Source organism: Panthera onca, chromosome E2 (genome assembly GCF_046562875.1).
Source record: "Panthera onca isolate mPanOnc1 chromosome E2, mPanOnc1 haplotype 2, whole genome shotgun sequence".
NCBI lineage: Eukaryota > Metazoa > Chordata > Mammalia > Carnivora > Felidae > Panthera > Panthera onca.
Genome location: NC_138353.1, coordinates 24,750,453 through 24,764,405, shown reverse-complemented (window position 1 = coordinate 24,764,405; position 13,953 = coordinate 24,750,453). Strand labels below are relative to the sequence as shown.

At 45.4% G+C, this 13,953-nt stretch overlaps 1 protein-coding gene across 2 annotated transcripts in view; it reads left to right on the top strand.

Annotated features, from left to right (window-relative positions):
- MYLK3 (myosin light chain kinase 3) overlaps positions 1–13,953 on the top strand; it is a 44,745-nt gene that overhangs the window by 3,774 nt on the left and 27,018 nt on the right. Inside the window, exons 1-2 of one of the 2 annotated variants that reach the window (XM_078438544.2) lie at positions 6,792–7,454; positions 13,749–13,839. In XM_078438544.2, coding sequence (XP_078294670.2) covers positions 6,978–7,454; positions 13,749–13,839 — 568 coding nt within the window. In that variant the 5' untranslated portion in view covers positions 6,792–6,977. Of the gene's footprint in view, positions 1–6,791; positions 7,455–13,748; positions 13,840–13,953 lie in introns of those variants that run through there. The other variant, XM_078438545.2, reaches the window with a different exon arrangement.

Here is a 13,953-nt window from a genome sequence, read left to right as displayed (position 1 = left end):
ACTATCTTTCTGAGACCATTGTAGACATTTTTCTATGAAAAAATAAGCAACCAATATTGTATCTGGGGGTCCCAGACCCTTTGCCCCCTCCTCATCTACCCAGACAACTGTCAGAGCCAAGCCTGTGGGGCAGAGCCTAATCTTGTCTACACACACACACACACACACACACACACACACACACGTGCACGCACATGAACGTATATATCCCTCTTACACCCACGTCGTGGGGCCAGAGTTCCATGGCTACTCTGAGGACAACAGTTTTGCTATCTGGTCCTGTTTTTGCCATTAACTTACTATATGACCTTCAGAAAGTCCCTTCCCCTCTCGTGGCTTCAGATTCTCCGTCTACAAAATGAGAACACTGACCTCATGCAGCAGGAGTAGGTCATGCCTTCTCCCTCACTGCAGCTCCAGTCTCTGGGGCTCTGTATGTCTTTGTTGCTTCCTGAATAGTTTTACTCAAAGAGGGAACAGCTAGACCCTCCCAGCCTGGAGATAACTAACCAGGCTTCCAGCCAGGGTGTAAGCAGCCCCTGCGAAGAAAAGAAGGGTCCCCTACTCTGGCTAATTGGACCTTTCTTCTGTCCTGGAGAGCTGCCTGAATCAGGGAGTGATTCCCAGCTCCTCTCCTGGGCCCCTTGCACCAGGATCCTGGGTTTTGAAATCAGGTCAGTTCTGCCCTAGGCTCCCTCCCTTCTTTCCTCCCTCCTCAGACCACACGGTGTTTGTTTCACAGCTGGACACTTCATTAAGTGATGCAGGAAGTAGGCCCCCCAGGAAGCAGATACCACCCAGCAAACCAGATAACAGAGCGAAGCCTCTGGATGCCTTTGGGGCCTGGGGCAGGGTCAGAGATAAGCGGAAATGCCAGGCTTATCACTGCTGCCTGAGTTCTAGAGAAATCATCCTGGCTGGCCAGCCCACCTCATTCCCAGCACTCCTGGGGCGGTTGGGCATCTCCAGGCAGAGTAAACACTGAGTTGGCACAACGGGCGCAGCCGCAGGAAGGGGACTCTGTGCCCACTCAGGCACTTCACGGCTCCAGCGCCAGAGGCCAGCAGCGGGCGTCAGATTACATCCAGATATTTGCGGTAAGGGCGCTCCAGGCCGGTCTCCTTTGAAGTAGGAGTCTGAGGGACAATTGTTAGGGTCATGCGACTAAGGAAGCCTTGGTGACAATTATCCCCCAGACGTAGGTCCTCTTGGACCAAGAAGCACGGTCAGCAGGAAGCTCTGGTTGATGGATACGGCCCAGGGATGGTCAGCTTGGGCCTCCTCAACTAAGGGTGTAGCGGGCAGACAAGGCCTGGTGGCCGCTAACCCCTAAATTGTCCGAGTTGAACCTGTGAGACTTTCTGGGGTTCTGTTTCATATCTGATTTCCTTTCCTGAATAAGCTCTGCTTAATGGAGGACAGGTTTGCACTTTTTGAGTGCACATCAGCTAATTGTGCATACAAGGGAGATGGCCTGGGTGGGCTGGTACCTGTGGGAGCTGATTTAGGACGGGGGAGATACCTCCTTTCCCTCCTACCACCCCACAATGAGGTGGCTGGACACACTGCTGTCCTGTTGGCTGACCATCTGGAGCAGGGCTAGGTGGGGGGTGTGAGTTGTAATCTCCAAAGTTTTCATGGACTTACCGCATGCCAGGTATGGTGCAAAATGTTTCATTTACATGAATACTCAAACAGCCCTGTGCTTACTGCACTGTCCTGCACCCCTTTACAAGTGAGGAAAGCTGCATTCAGAGAGGTTAAGTTTCAGCTATGCAGCTGGCCAGGGGGCACTTTTCTGTGAAGTAGAAAAGCATACCTTTTCTCAAGCTACGTGGCCTCCATCTCTCAGAAAGCTGTCATATTTGATTTCGTTACAAGACCCTCGCTAGAGCCCTCACTGCGGTGTGCTGCAACGCTTGTTATGACCATACACATCTGCAAAGTATAGGACACGTTGTACATGTTGTACCCTGAGCTCTGCAAAACCTACTTCCCTTCCTGCTTCCCAGCAGCAAACACAGGGGAGTCTTTCAGTGGTTTCTCCTAGTATTTGCCTCCACTTTCCTCCTTGTCAATTTTGTACATTGTCTGTGCGCTTCCTATTAAGAGAAATGATTCAGCTTTGTCACTTTCCCACTTCCCCTCCCCCATCCTTACAACATCACTGTTTTAACTTTGTAAAGTGTTGACCTCATTACAGCATAATAGTGTGAACAATATTATGCAAATAGTATTCACTAAAAAAATCAATCATGTACTTTAATGTCCTTCTTTCAAAAGGTGCTTAAATTGTTTACGTCTCTGAAAGTCTTTTTTTTCCCTTTTAATGTTTATTTATTTATCTTGAGAGAGAGAGAGAGAGAGAGAGAGCATGCATGGGCAGGGGAGGGGCAGAGGGAGAGAGAATGAATCCCAAGCAGGCTCTGCACTCAGTGTGGAGCCAAAGAGGGGGCTCAGTCTCACAAAGGTGAGATCATGACTGAAATCAACAGTCAGAGGCTTAACTGACTGAGCCACCTAGCTGCCCCACATCTCTGCAAGTCTTAAAAATGCTTCCTTCTGTCCTTTGACAATGTGCAGTGTCTTCAAATTTCTAATCTAGAATATACTACATTCAGTCTGTTCCAGTGTCCAGTTGTTTTAGAATGAGAAGTCTGATGTCATCCTGATTCTGGTTCTTTGGCACATGATTTTTTTCTTTCACATTTTGGGGAGATTTTATAATCTCTTTATCTCTGTGTTCAAAAATTGCATGATGACTGTAGTATTTCTTTGATAAATTCCTACCCTCTTTCATTTCTCCTGAAATTCCAGTTAACTAGATATGGGGCTGGATCCGTTATCTACTTTTATCTTTTCTCTCTCTACATAGGGCTCTTCATCTTTTAATTCTCCTTTCTGGGATATTATCTTAACTTCATTTTTTTCATCTCCATACTGGATTTTAAAATGCTAACATTCATGGGGTGCCTGGATGGCTCATTTAGTTAAGCATCTGACTCTTGATTTTGGCTCAGGTCATGATCTGATGATTCGTGGGTTTGAGCCCCCAGTTGGGCTCCACCCTGACAGTGTGGAGCCTCCTTGGAATTCTCTGTCTCTTTCTATCCCTCCCCAGCCTCTCAAAATAAATAAATCAACTTAAAAAAAATAAAATTTTAACATTTGTATTTTTAATTTCCAAGACTGCTCTTCTATTCTATGCCTGTTCTTTCCCCATAACACCGTCTTCTTTTTTAATGGATGGAATTGCGTTTCATACTTTTCTGTGGCAACTAATGAGAGCCTTTTTGAAACTTTCTTCTATTTCTTGTTTTCTCTGTTTCCTCAATGATTACATTTCTGTTTTGGGGTGCTCCCCTTTTCACCTTGGGGGCTTTCTTTGAATACCTGGTGATATTTTTTTTTATCTGTGCATATTTCAGAGTAAGGCACAAAAAACTGGCTGAGTGGTTGAGGCTTGTGGACTGGCTGGCTTTGTTGAGGATGACCAGATGAGAAGCTCCCAGGAACCTCCAGTGCCAGTACATAGAGCTATTGTATTATGGACTATTGAGTTTCTCCAGAAACAGACCTCTGATCTCCATGGAGGGTGGGGGTTCTCCTGGCCATGCCTGTTCTATGCTGAAGTGGGGAAGGAGGAGAGCCACTACTTTGGAATGGACTCCTTAGCCTTGCATTTCTCCTCCCTTCTTATTCTACTTGGAGTCTCAGGGTCCACAGGGGTTGTACAGGGAAAGCTGGCTGTCACCAGAAAGGCCAGGGAAGAGTCTTGGGTTCAGTGCACGTTGACCCCAGCCTATGACAAACAGAGGTCAGTCTATGTTTTTCTGGGAGTGTATCAGTTGTCCTGTCCTTACCCAGGAAAGATGAAGTGTCACTGGATTTACTACTCTGTACCCAATCAGCATGGCTGTCTCTTCTCTGGTCTGTGTTGATTTGACTTGAGGGATGGAATGGCCCCCTTCTCCTCTGGGCAGGTGCCATTACCCATAAAGAATTACCCATGGCTCTTGCTGTGCCCTGTACATCAGGGAGAGTTGGAGAGAAGCTGTGCGTCAGCCCTCACAGATCTCATTTCTCCTCAAGGCAGAGAAATGACAGGTATTCAAACTTGTCCTCCTGGCTGCTCTTTTTCATCAAAGAACCCTCAAGGAATTCACCTGTCGGCATATTCCAAGTTTTTTCCCATGAGGCCCCAGAGCTTACTGCTGGGAATTGTCAAGGCATCTTACCCTGCACTTGTTTGTTGTGGAAAACCCCAGCTGCTGCTCCTTCCATAAGTCTCCTGATGCTCAGCCCAGCCTCCTGCACAGCTGGAGCCCCCTTAATTCATTTCTTCCATACGTTTGTGTTGAATACCCACAACCTGCCAGGCATGTTGGTGCACCTGAGGATTAAGGCAAGTCCAAGGACTGTTCTGACCCCAGGGAACAACGAGCTGGTTCTGAAACAGTAGAGGATGCAGCAGCCACATTTCTAGTGAACCAGCTGCCTTGCAATTACTTGCTGCTTAAGGGAGACCTAGGGGTAAATCCTTTTGTAATTTAAATAGTTAGCTTTTGATATAGACATATGTCTGGGACATTTTGTTTTCCTTTGGGTTCAAATGGACTTTCAAGATAGGTTTCCAGGTTTTTTTTTTTAAATTTTTAATTTTCAAATTTATATCCAAATTAGTTAGCATATAGTGCAGCAATGATTTCAAGAGTAGATTCCTTAATGCCCCTTACCCTTTTAGACCATCCCCCCTCCTGCAACCCTTCCAGCAACCCTCTGTTTGTTCTTTATATTTAAGAGTCTCTTATGTTTTGTCCTCCTCCCAGTTTTCATGTTATTTTTGCTTCCCTTCCCTTATGTTCATCTGTTTTGTATCTTAAATTCCTCATATGAGTGAAGTCATATGATATTTGTCTTTCTCTGACTAATTTCGCTTAGCAATGTTTCCAGGTTTTATTAAGCCAAGAATGTAGGCTGCTCCAAGATCCCCGCAGCAGTGGCCTGTGGTGCACATTGGTGGAAACTCCCTCCTGGAGTTAATAAACCTTCTAGCCTTATAAATCACAATGCTTCATAGTACTTACTTACAAGATTTTCTTTGGATGAGGAATGCCTGAAAAGTATGCTCCTCCAGCTTTTGTAAATTCGGCTCAGTCAACCCCTCCTAGAAGCTGGGTTTGTCTCTTTAGACTGGTGGGGACTGCATCCCACAAAGATTATCCATACCTGCTGTCGGACAGGTGTTGGGCTGGTGTTAGATGCAGAGATTTCTCTGGGTAGCCGCTTCCCTAAGTGTGATCCAGGGACCCCTAGCTCCACAGAGAAGTATGAGGTGGTAAGTGTAGAGGAAGGGGTGATTCCCTGGTCAGGTGCTGGTTTCTTTCTGTAGCAGATGAGATCCTGCTGAGGCACATCTTGAATCCCCAAGAGGAGCTGGAGCACAACATTCCCCAAACATCTTTTCCCAAGAAGAGTTTGTATGTTTGGCTTAAATCACAGTGCTGTAACAGACTAGCATTTTTATGAGCATGTTCCTGATATTTCTACCAATGACACCCAGGCCTGTGCTCTCCAGAAATGAGTCTGAATTTCTATACTGGCTGCTTAGGGCAGCTATCCCGATGGAGGGTCAGGTAGTGAGGGGGTTTGTGGTCAAGCTGTACTTATGTAGCAAGCTCACCCGTAGCTTAAAATAGCAAAATGATCTAAAGGTGCTTTTAGATGTCAGGTTTCCAGGTCAAAGTTTATCCTCATGATTGCTTTTATTCCAGAGGAGGAAGTGTAGCAAGACACTACAAAGGCCCTCCCTGGGGCCAGCATTGGCTACAGCTTAGCTAGCCTCAGGATACCCCGTATTGGGGCAACCTTGGACAAATTCTCTCACCCTTTGCTTTCTCCCTAGGAGGGCCTGGAATAAAATGGTGTCAGTCAATCGTTCCCTGGCAGCTTAGGGACTCTCTGGTGGCTCCTAACACCCCACCTCAGTGTCAGCCTGAGCATCTCCTTTGCTTTATTTATTGACGCTTCTGTATTCAAACCAAGGGTTTTGAGGCTAAAATGTTTGGAAACTACAGGAAACACAGGCCCACTTGCTCTCTAGGCTGCTACTATGTTAGTTCTAGTGTATAGAGATTGGGTGCCTGATGCCTACATGGTCAATGCTGGAGGAGCAGGGGTGGGGGGTGGGGCACCACTGGTGGGTGTTTTCCAAAGGGCTCTGTGAGGAACTTGACCTGAAGAATGGCACTTGGCAAGTAGCCTAGGCCATTTTCCCTTACTTCTATTTTTAGGTACAAGTGGCTAGTGACTGAGGGCCCATTGTGGGGAAGGATCTGCCAATTCACCCAAAAGGCAGCTTAAACACATATTTGGGGCACCTTCAAAGTAGGAGCACCAAAAATTGGTTTTAATTTGTGGAAGCATCAAAATTTTTATCATGGCAAAAATCAGAATGACCTCACATTTATTTTTGGTTTTGCTTTCCATCATGAATTCAATGTGTTTGTGGCAAGTATGATACCATTTGCTCCTCAGTGCTTTGGGCCTCTAAAGGTCTACCCTGGGATCCCTGGACCCCTTGTAAAGTCCAGCTTTCTGGTTCATTACCTAAAGGACCCCCTTTCTTCTAACCTTTAGTCAACTATCCAAACTCCTGCCTGCCTTGGATAGATTCTTAAAATATTTGCCTATCAGCACCCTCTCAGAGAGGAATGTTAAATGCTGCCATGATGTCAAAGGGGCCCCAAGGAGAAGGGCCTTGCCAAACCCAGCCTATCACTCATAGCCACAGCAGAGTGGGAGATAAGCAAGGCTCAGAGAGAGTCTGGTCCTCTGGACTCCCTAAACAACCCAGGCGCTGTGGGGCGAGGCTGTTAGCTACCAAGAACAATGAAACTTCCAGATATCACTGCCCAAGTGAAAACTAGGAGTCTGTGGATTTTCTGATTCCTCGTCCTTGTCAAGCTTGCTTCAGGATGTCTGAAGCCTCCAAGGAGGGTGTGGAGACCTGGGGGCTGCTGGTGTCAGGCAAGGCCTGCTTAACAACCATGGACAAAAAGCTTAACGTGCTAAACGAGAAGGTTGACAAACTCTTGCATTTCCAGGAAGATGTCACGGAGAAATTGCAGTATGTGTACCAAGGCATGGGCCACCTGGAGCAGGGCCTACACCGCCTGGAGGCCTCTCACATCCTGGGCCCAGGTGGGGCTGACCATACTCCTCCCGCTGACGCACAGGCTGGGTGGCCAGAGGTCCTGGAGCTGGTGAGGGCTGTGCGGCAGGATGCTGCCCAGCATGGTGCCAGGCTTGAAGCCCTATTCAGGATGGTCGTGGCCGTGGACAAGACCATAGCTTTGGTGGGGGCTGTGTTCCAGAACTCGAAGGTGATGGATTTCATCATGCAAGGGAGTGTCCCTTGGAGGAAAGGAAGCCTGGCTGATGGCTCTTCAGAGGTTGGTTCTTGCTTCCCTATCCCAGTAACCCTTCTGGCTGAAAGGGAGACCCCAGTGACTCTGGTGGGGACACTGGCCAGGCAGCTAGTCTTAGGAGAAGCAGGAGCTGTTGTTCTCTTCCTGTGTCACCTGCATGACCTGTGGATGGAGAAAGAAGAGGGTGAACCTGAGAGCTCATAGGTGGATTTTCACACAGGTCACTGACTGGCTGCTCTTCCCAGGGAAAGGAAGAGGCAGTGCCTCGGTGAGGTCTGTGGGGCCTTGGCCAGTGTCAGAGCACCTAGTGGGGGGAAATGGGCCATTAGGGAGAGGAAGACAGTGAAGCTTATTGGACATTCTAGTAACTTCTTTTTGCTCCCTTTTGTCCTTCACACCTGGAGTAGGAAACAGGTGGGAGCCAGCTTACCTATTAGAACCCCCTTTTAGAACCCTCACCTTCCTGTCCCCAACCTTGTGCTGTGTCCCAGAGTGGGCAGAGTGTGCAGCTGCTTGTTCGAAGATGAGTGTTGACAATGACCCCTAGGGGACACAGGCTATGAAGAAGCCGGAGCCTGGGGGTGGAGTATGGCATTTCTGGGAGGACTGTTCCCAAAGATTGCATAATCAAACCTGCTGGCTAATGGAAGTTTGGCTGGGGTGGGGGTGTTTGTGTATGTGTGAGGTGTATAGAAGCAACATTCTGTTTGGGAACAGCTAAGAGTCAGCCACTTAGCAACACTCAGACGGCCTGGAGCCACCATCTCAGATCCCTGCTGTTATCCACCAGCCTCTGGCAAGAGATAAGCTGAGGTCCGCAGGAGGCTGTGCTGGACTCTGTGTCAGCAGTGAGGCTTTCAGGGGAAAGGCTGCAGGGTTTGCCTTCCTTCCTCATCTGCAGCCAGGCCAGAGCTCACCCTGCTGGCCCCTTCCTCTCCCTGCCCCTCACCTTCTTCCAGAGGATGCCCCTCTCCAGTAGCTCCTTGCTTCCTGCAGCTGTCCTGTGAGTCTGGCCTGCAGGGGAGAGGTGACCTCCCCCTTTTTCACTGATAACCAACCTCAGCTTTAAAGAAGAAAATGACTCTAGTAAATGCACATGATGAAAATATTCATGTGGTAAAAAACATCATCGTGTCCCTTCTACTCCATTCCCCCATCCCCAGTCCCCAAGACTCCTCCTCGAGCAGTGATAGGTGCCAATTTCCTGCAAAACCTCCCAGATGGAGTCTGTTTATAACACACCTCTTTGTTCTATTTTAACTCAAATCATTCACATTATTCTGGCCTTGATTTTTTTTTAACTTAATATATTTTAGGCATCGTTTCATATTTAAAATTGTTTTCAAAATTTATTTACTTATTTTGAGATAGAAAGAGAGAGAGCAGGGAAGGGGCAGAGAGAGAGGGAGAGAGAATCCCAAGAGGTTCTGCACTGTCAGCACAGAATCTGACATGGGGCTTGGACCCACAAACCGTGAGATAATGACCTGAACCAAAATCAAGTCAGATGCTTAACCGACTGAGCCACCCACATGCTCTGTTTCATATTTACACATAGAAATCTTCCTCTTTCTGCAAGTTGGAAAGTTCTCCAGTTGGGGGTGTGTGTCTTAATTTGTTATCTAGCCCTGCGTCATTGTTTTTTTACATTATTTCTTATTTTGAGCTATTATACATAACGATGCAGCAAATATCCATAGAAGTGTGAGCTTATGTCTATGATACACTCCTAGATGTAGCAATGCCATTTGTGTATATAAAGCAAAACTGGCCTTCAAAGGAGTTTTTCCAATTTGGTCTCCTGTCAATAGCATATGGGAATGGTTGTGGCCTCCCCTTTGGCTGACAAAGCATACCATCCAATTTGTTTATTCTTTGCCTGTGTGGGGATTGAAAACTGAGATCTTATTGTGTGTGTGTTTTTTAACATTCTGAAAAAATTTGCGAAATGCAACCTTTTTTATAGGAAAAATTTCAAGCACTTATAGTAGAGATTAGTATCATGCACCCTGTGAACCCACAAGGGGAGGCCGATGTTGTTGCATATATCCTCACCTACTTCCCTCTCTCTAGATTATTTTGAAGAAAATCTGAGACATTGGATCATTTCATCCAAAAAAACTAGCAGTTATATCTAGAAGATAAGGGCTCTTTTAAAAAATGTAATCACATGTACCCCAATGTTTATAGCAGCACTCTCAACAATAGCCAAATTATGGAAAGAGCCTAAATGTCCATCAACTGATGAATGGATAAAGAAATTGTGGTTTATATACACAATGGAATACTACGTGGCAATGAGAAAGAATGAAATATGGCCTTTTGTAGCAACGTGGATGGAGCTGGAGAGTGTGATGCTAAGTGAAATAAGCCATACAGAGAAAGACAGATACCGTATGGTTTCACTCTTATGTGGATCCTGAGAAACTTAACAGAAACCCATAGGGGAGGGGAAGGAAAAAAAAAAAAAAAGAGGTTAGAGTGGGAGACAGCCAAAGCATAAGAGACTGTTAAAAACTGAGAACAAACTGAGGGTTGATGGGGGGTGGGAGGGAGGGGAGGGTGGGTGATGGGTATTGAGGAGGGCACCTTTTGGGATGAGCACTGGGTGTTGTATGGAAACCAATTTGACAATAAATTTCATATATTGGAAAAAAAAATGTAATCACAAGGGGCGCTTGGGTGGCTCAATCATTTGAGCGTCTGACTCTTGGTTTCAGTTCAGGTCATGATCTCACAATTGTGGGATTGAGCCCTGTGTCAATTTGTCAGTGCAGAGCCTGTTTGGGATTCTCTTTCTCCCTCTCTCTCTCTCCCCTGCTCATGTGTGTTCTGTCTCAAAATAAATAAATATTTAAAAAAACAAACAAAATACTCGTAATCATGATACGATTATCATGACCAAAAAGTACATAGTAATTTAATATTACCAAAGTCAGTGTTCAAATTTTCCTAATTGTCTTATGCTTTTTTCCCCTTACAATTTGTTTATTTGAATCAATATTTAAATAAGACAACTGGTTATATGCCTCTCAAAGCTAATTCTTTTTCTTTAATTCATAAAAAAATTTAAAACTTTTCATTATGGAAAATTTCAAATGTAGCCAGAAATAGATAGAATAGCATATGTCATTGTAGTTTTAATTTGTTTGCTATATTTTTCTGTGAACTGCTCATGTTCTTTTCCCACTTTTCTATTTCATTTTTTTGTACTTATTGATTTGTAAGAGCTCTTCATATATTAGTGAAATTAGCTCTATATTATATGTGTTGCAGGCATTTCTGAATAGGGGAAATCATAGAACATTTTCTTTTCTGAGTTCTTGCAACATTTCTTCTTGTCTGTTCTGGTCAACTGGCATGTGATTGATCTTTTTTCTGGTCTTTGTGTTTAATACAGCTATCGGTAACCATCTATAGGTTTGGGTCTAGCACCCCAATCAGACTGTCAGCTCCTATTTGATCCGTGACAAGAGGCCTCTACTTCCCTCTGTGTACTGTGGCCAGAGCGGGTCTCATAGGAGGTGTCAGAGAATGGGTAATGAACTGAGACAGACCCCTAGCTATTTAACATATTGTTGGTGTTGAAAAGAGACTTTCTGGAGATCCTGTTCATGTTTCCTTAAGAGGGTAGGGGCATAGTAATGATTTATGGGATTGAATTAAATCCTAGCATTGGCTCCTAAATTTGAAAATTGTGCCGGGACTATGGAATTTAAGAAACAAATGAGCAAAGGAAGAAAAAGAGAGAGAGAGAGAGAGAGAGAGAGAGACAAACCAAGAAGTGGACTCTTAATTACAGAGAACAAACTGATGGTTACCAGAGGGGAAGGTGGCAGGGGGGACAGGAGAAATAGGTGATGGGGATTAAGGAGCGCACTTTGCCATGAGTACCGGGTATTGTATGGAAGTGTTGAATCACTGTATTGTACACCTGAGACTAATGTAACACTGTAGTTAACTGTATGTTAACTATATTGGAATTAAAACATTTTTAAATGTCCAAAAAAAGAAAGAAAGAAAAAAGAAAATTGTGCCAGGACGTCACAAAGGTCCTCCTTGGGTTTTCTGAAGTGCCCAGTGGTACTTCAGTTTGGTTGTAAAAATGAATTAGAGTATTTCTAGAAGTCAGGTGCTCTTTCATGAAGGACAGGGCCAGGCTCAGCCAGGGGTGGCCCAAATCATAGGCAAACTGTTCAGAAGACACCAGTCCTCTAGAATGGTGTTTAGGGTCTCTTCTCCTTCCTCTGGATGAGCTGGAACCAAAATGTTGAGTCCTGAAGACACGACTCAGCTGTGTGTGTGTGTGTGTGTGTGTGTGTGTGTGTGTGTTTGCATGTTTAGGTGCGTGTGTACTGCCTACACCAAGAGTGGAGAGAGGGAGAGGACACTCTGAGCCCATCAAGGTCTGCCAAAGGAGAGTTTGAGTGCCTCTCTGCCGGGGTGAAACAGGAGGCATCCCATGATAATGCTTCCTGTTCCCCCAGCTACGGGGGTGAAAGGACAGAGTCTGCAGGAGGCCAACGTAGAGGTCTCTGCTGAGTAGGGGGCCCTGGTCACATTGATGTGCTGGTGCTAATCATAATAACAGCAGCTGACATTTATTTATTAGGTGCCTACCACACGCCAGGGGTGGGGCTGGGTGTTCCCATGTGTTGTTACCTTCAAGAAGACAAAGCTTGGTGTGCTGGGATCCCAAAGGGATGAGCACGTAGTAGGATTGAACAAAGCGGGTACAGTGTAGGAAAAACAGTGGAACAAACCCTCATCCTTAGTGCCAGGGAGACTTTCTGGAGAGGTGAGGACTGTGGTGCCCCAGTTAGAGGGAACTGCTCCAGCTGATTTTTGCCATGTGTCCCTAAAGTTGCCAGATCTTCAGGTTTTTTTTTTTTTAGGAGAATTTGGGAACCTAGACTTGTTTATAATCAGTTTTATTAATATATAATTTACATACAATAAGTGGCACATACACACAAACTATGTACATAGTTCAACATAGTTCAACAAGTGTGTACATCCAAATCAACACCACCATAATCAAAACACAGAGCAATTCTAAGCCCCAAAATGGAACTTGGAATTTTAATATAAAAGCCTCCTAGATTTAAAGTGTTGATAACAAATTAAAAAAATTAAAATGCTGTGCATGCCAAACAAAATGTGTCTCAAGCTCTTTTTGGCTCCCAGTTGGGGTGTCTGTGGCCAAGTCAAGGGAAAGGGCCTTCAGCAGTGAGTGGGGCCCAGGGTCTCAGCCCAGGCTCAGGGCTGTGCTGTGACCAGAACTGCTGCTGTGATAAGGGCCAGGAGGAGTTTTAGGGGCTGCACCAATCAAAGGCTAAAAACCTCTACAAACACCAAGGGCACCCAGCAAGGGGTCAGGTCATCTAGAAATATTTGCACTTAAAAACACTGAGTACTCCTACCATTTCAGGAGTAAGATCACTGGCCTCATGCAGAGCACTTAGAGTTAAAGGGAGAGCTGCTGAGGGCTTCTCTAGGTCAGACTTTGAGTGTCCTTACGCAATCCATCCATGGATCAATCAATTGGCTCATCGAAGACAGATAGCTCCCTGTCTCAGGCAGGATAAAATCACCAGAGCTACTGAGCACTTACCATGTGCTGGACACACTTGTCCGGACATTTCACAAATTAACTCCCCAATCCTCTCACTAACTCTGTGAGTCAGATAATATTATTCTCCTCATTTCACAGATGAGGAAAGTGAGATACAGAGAAGTTAAGGATCTCTGCCGAGTGGTGAAGATGGGGTTTAAACCCAGCAGGTCTGGCTCAAGAGTCTGAGAGGCTGTGCTTCCTGCCACACTACTGTACTGTAAAGGGGTGACCATAGGATGCATCAACCCAGCTTCCTGGCAGACACTATTCATTGATTGTGGCATTCTCCCTACCCTTCTTTCCCCTCTACCCATCCCCACCCCCTAAACAAGCATGGGTTAATTTGACTTTAGAATCCAAGCAATAGCCATAACTGACTGATCTGAATTATTAACACTTTATGATTAAATTTATTTTCCATTACTGGTCTACGTGCTTTGAGGTCCAGTCTGTTTAGAAGCCCCTGTCAGGTCTGCTCCTTACTGACAATATGAGACATATTACAAAGAACTTGATGACCTTGGGTAAGTGTCTTTGTCCCTATGATGACAATAGTGATATCTACACTCTAGTATTACTGTGAGACCACGTGAAATAACCTAAGTACTTCTACCTTTAGCATATGGTAGGTGTTCCACCTTCTGTGGCCTGAACAATGATGGTGATGATGATCGTGGTGGTTTTTATGGTGTTTCTTTTAGAACAAAGATCGAGTGGAAGAGAAAGGAGCAAAACCAAAGCATGTGCTGAGCACCAGAGCCGTGCAGGCCGAGATCAGGGGGTCTCAGGAAGGTGAGTGGGACCCTATTTGCTTTATTTCACATCACACACATAATAGTTTCAAAATAAAAATACCAATGGCGACAATGTGATCACTGAAAAACTGTTGAAGCTGCTCCTTTTTTT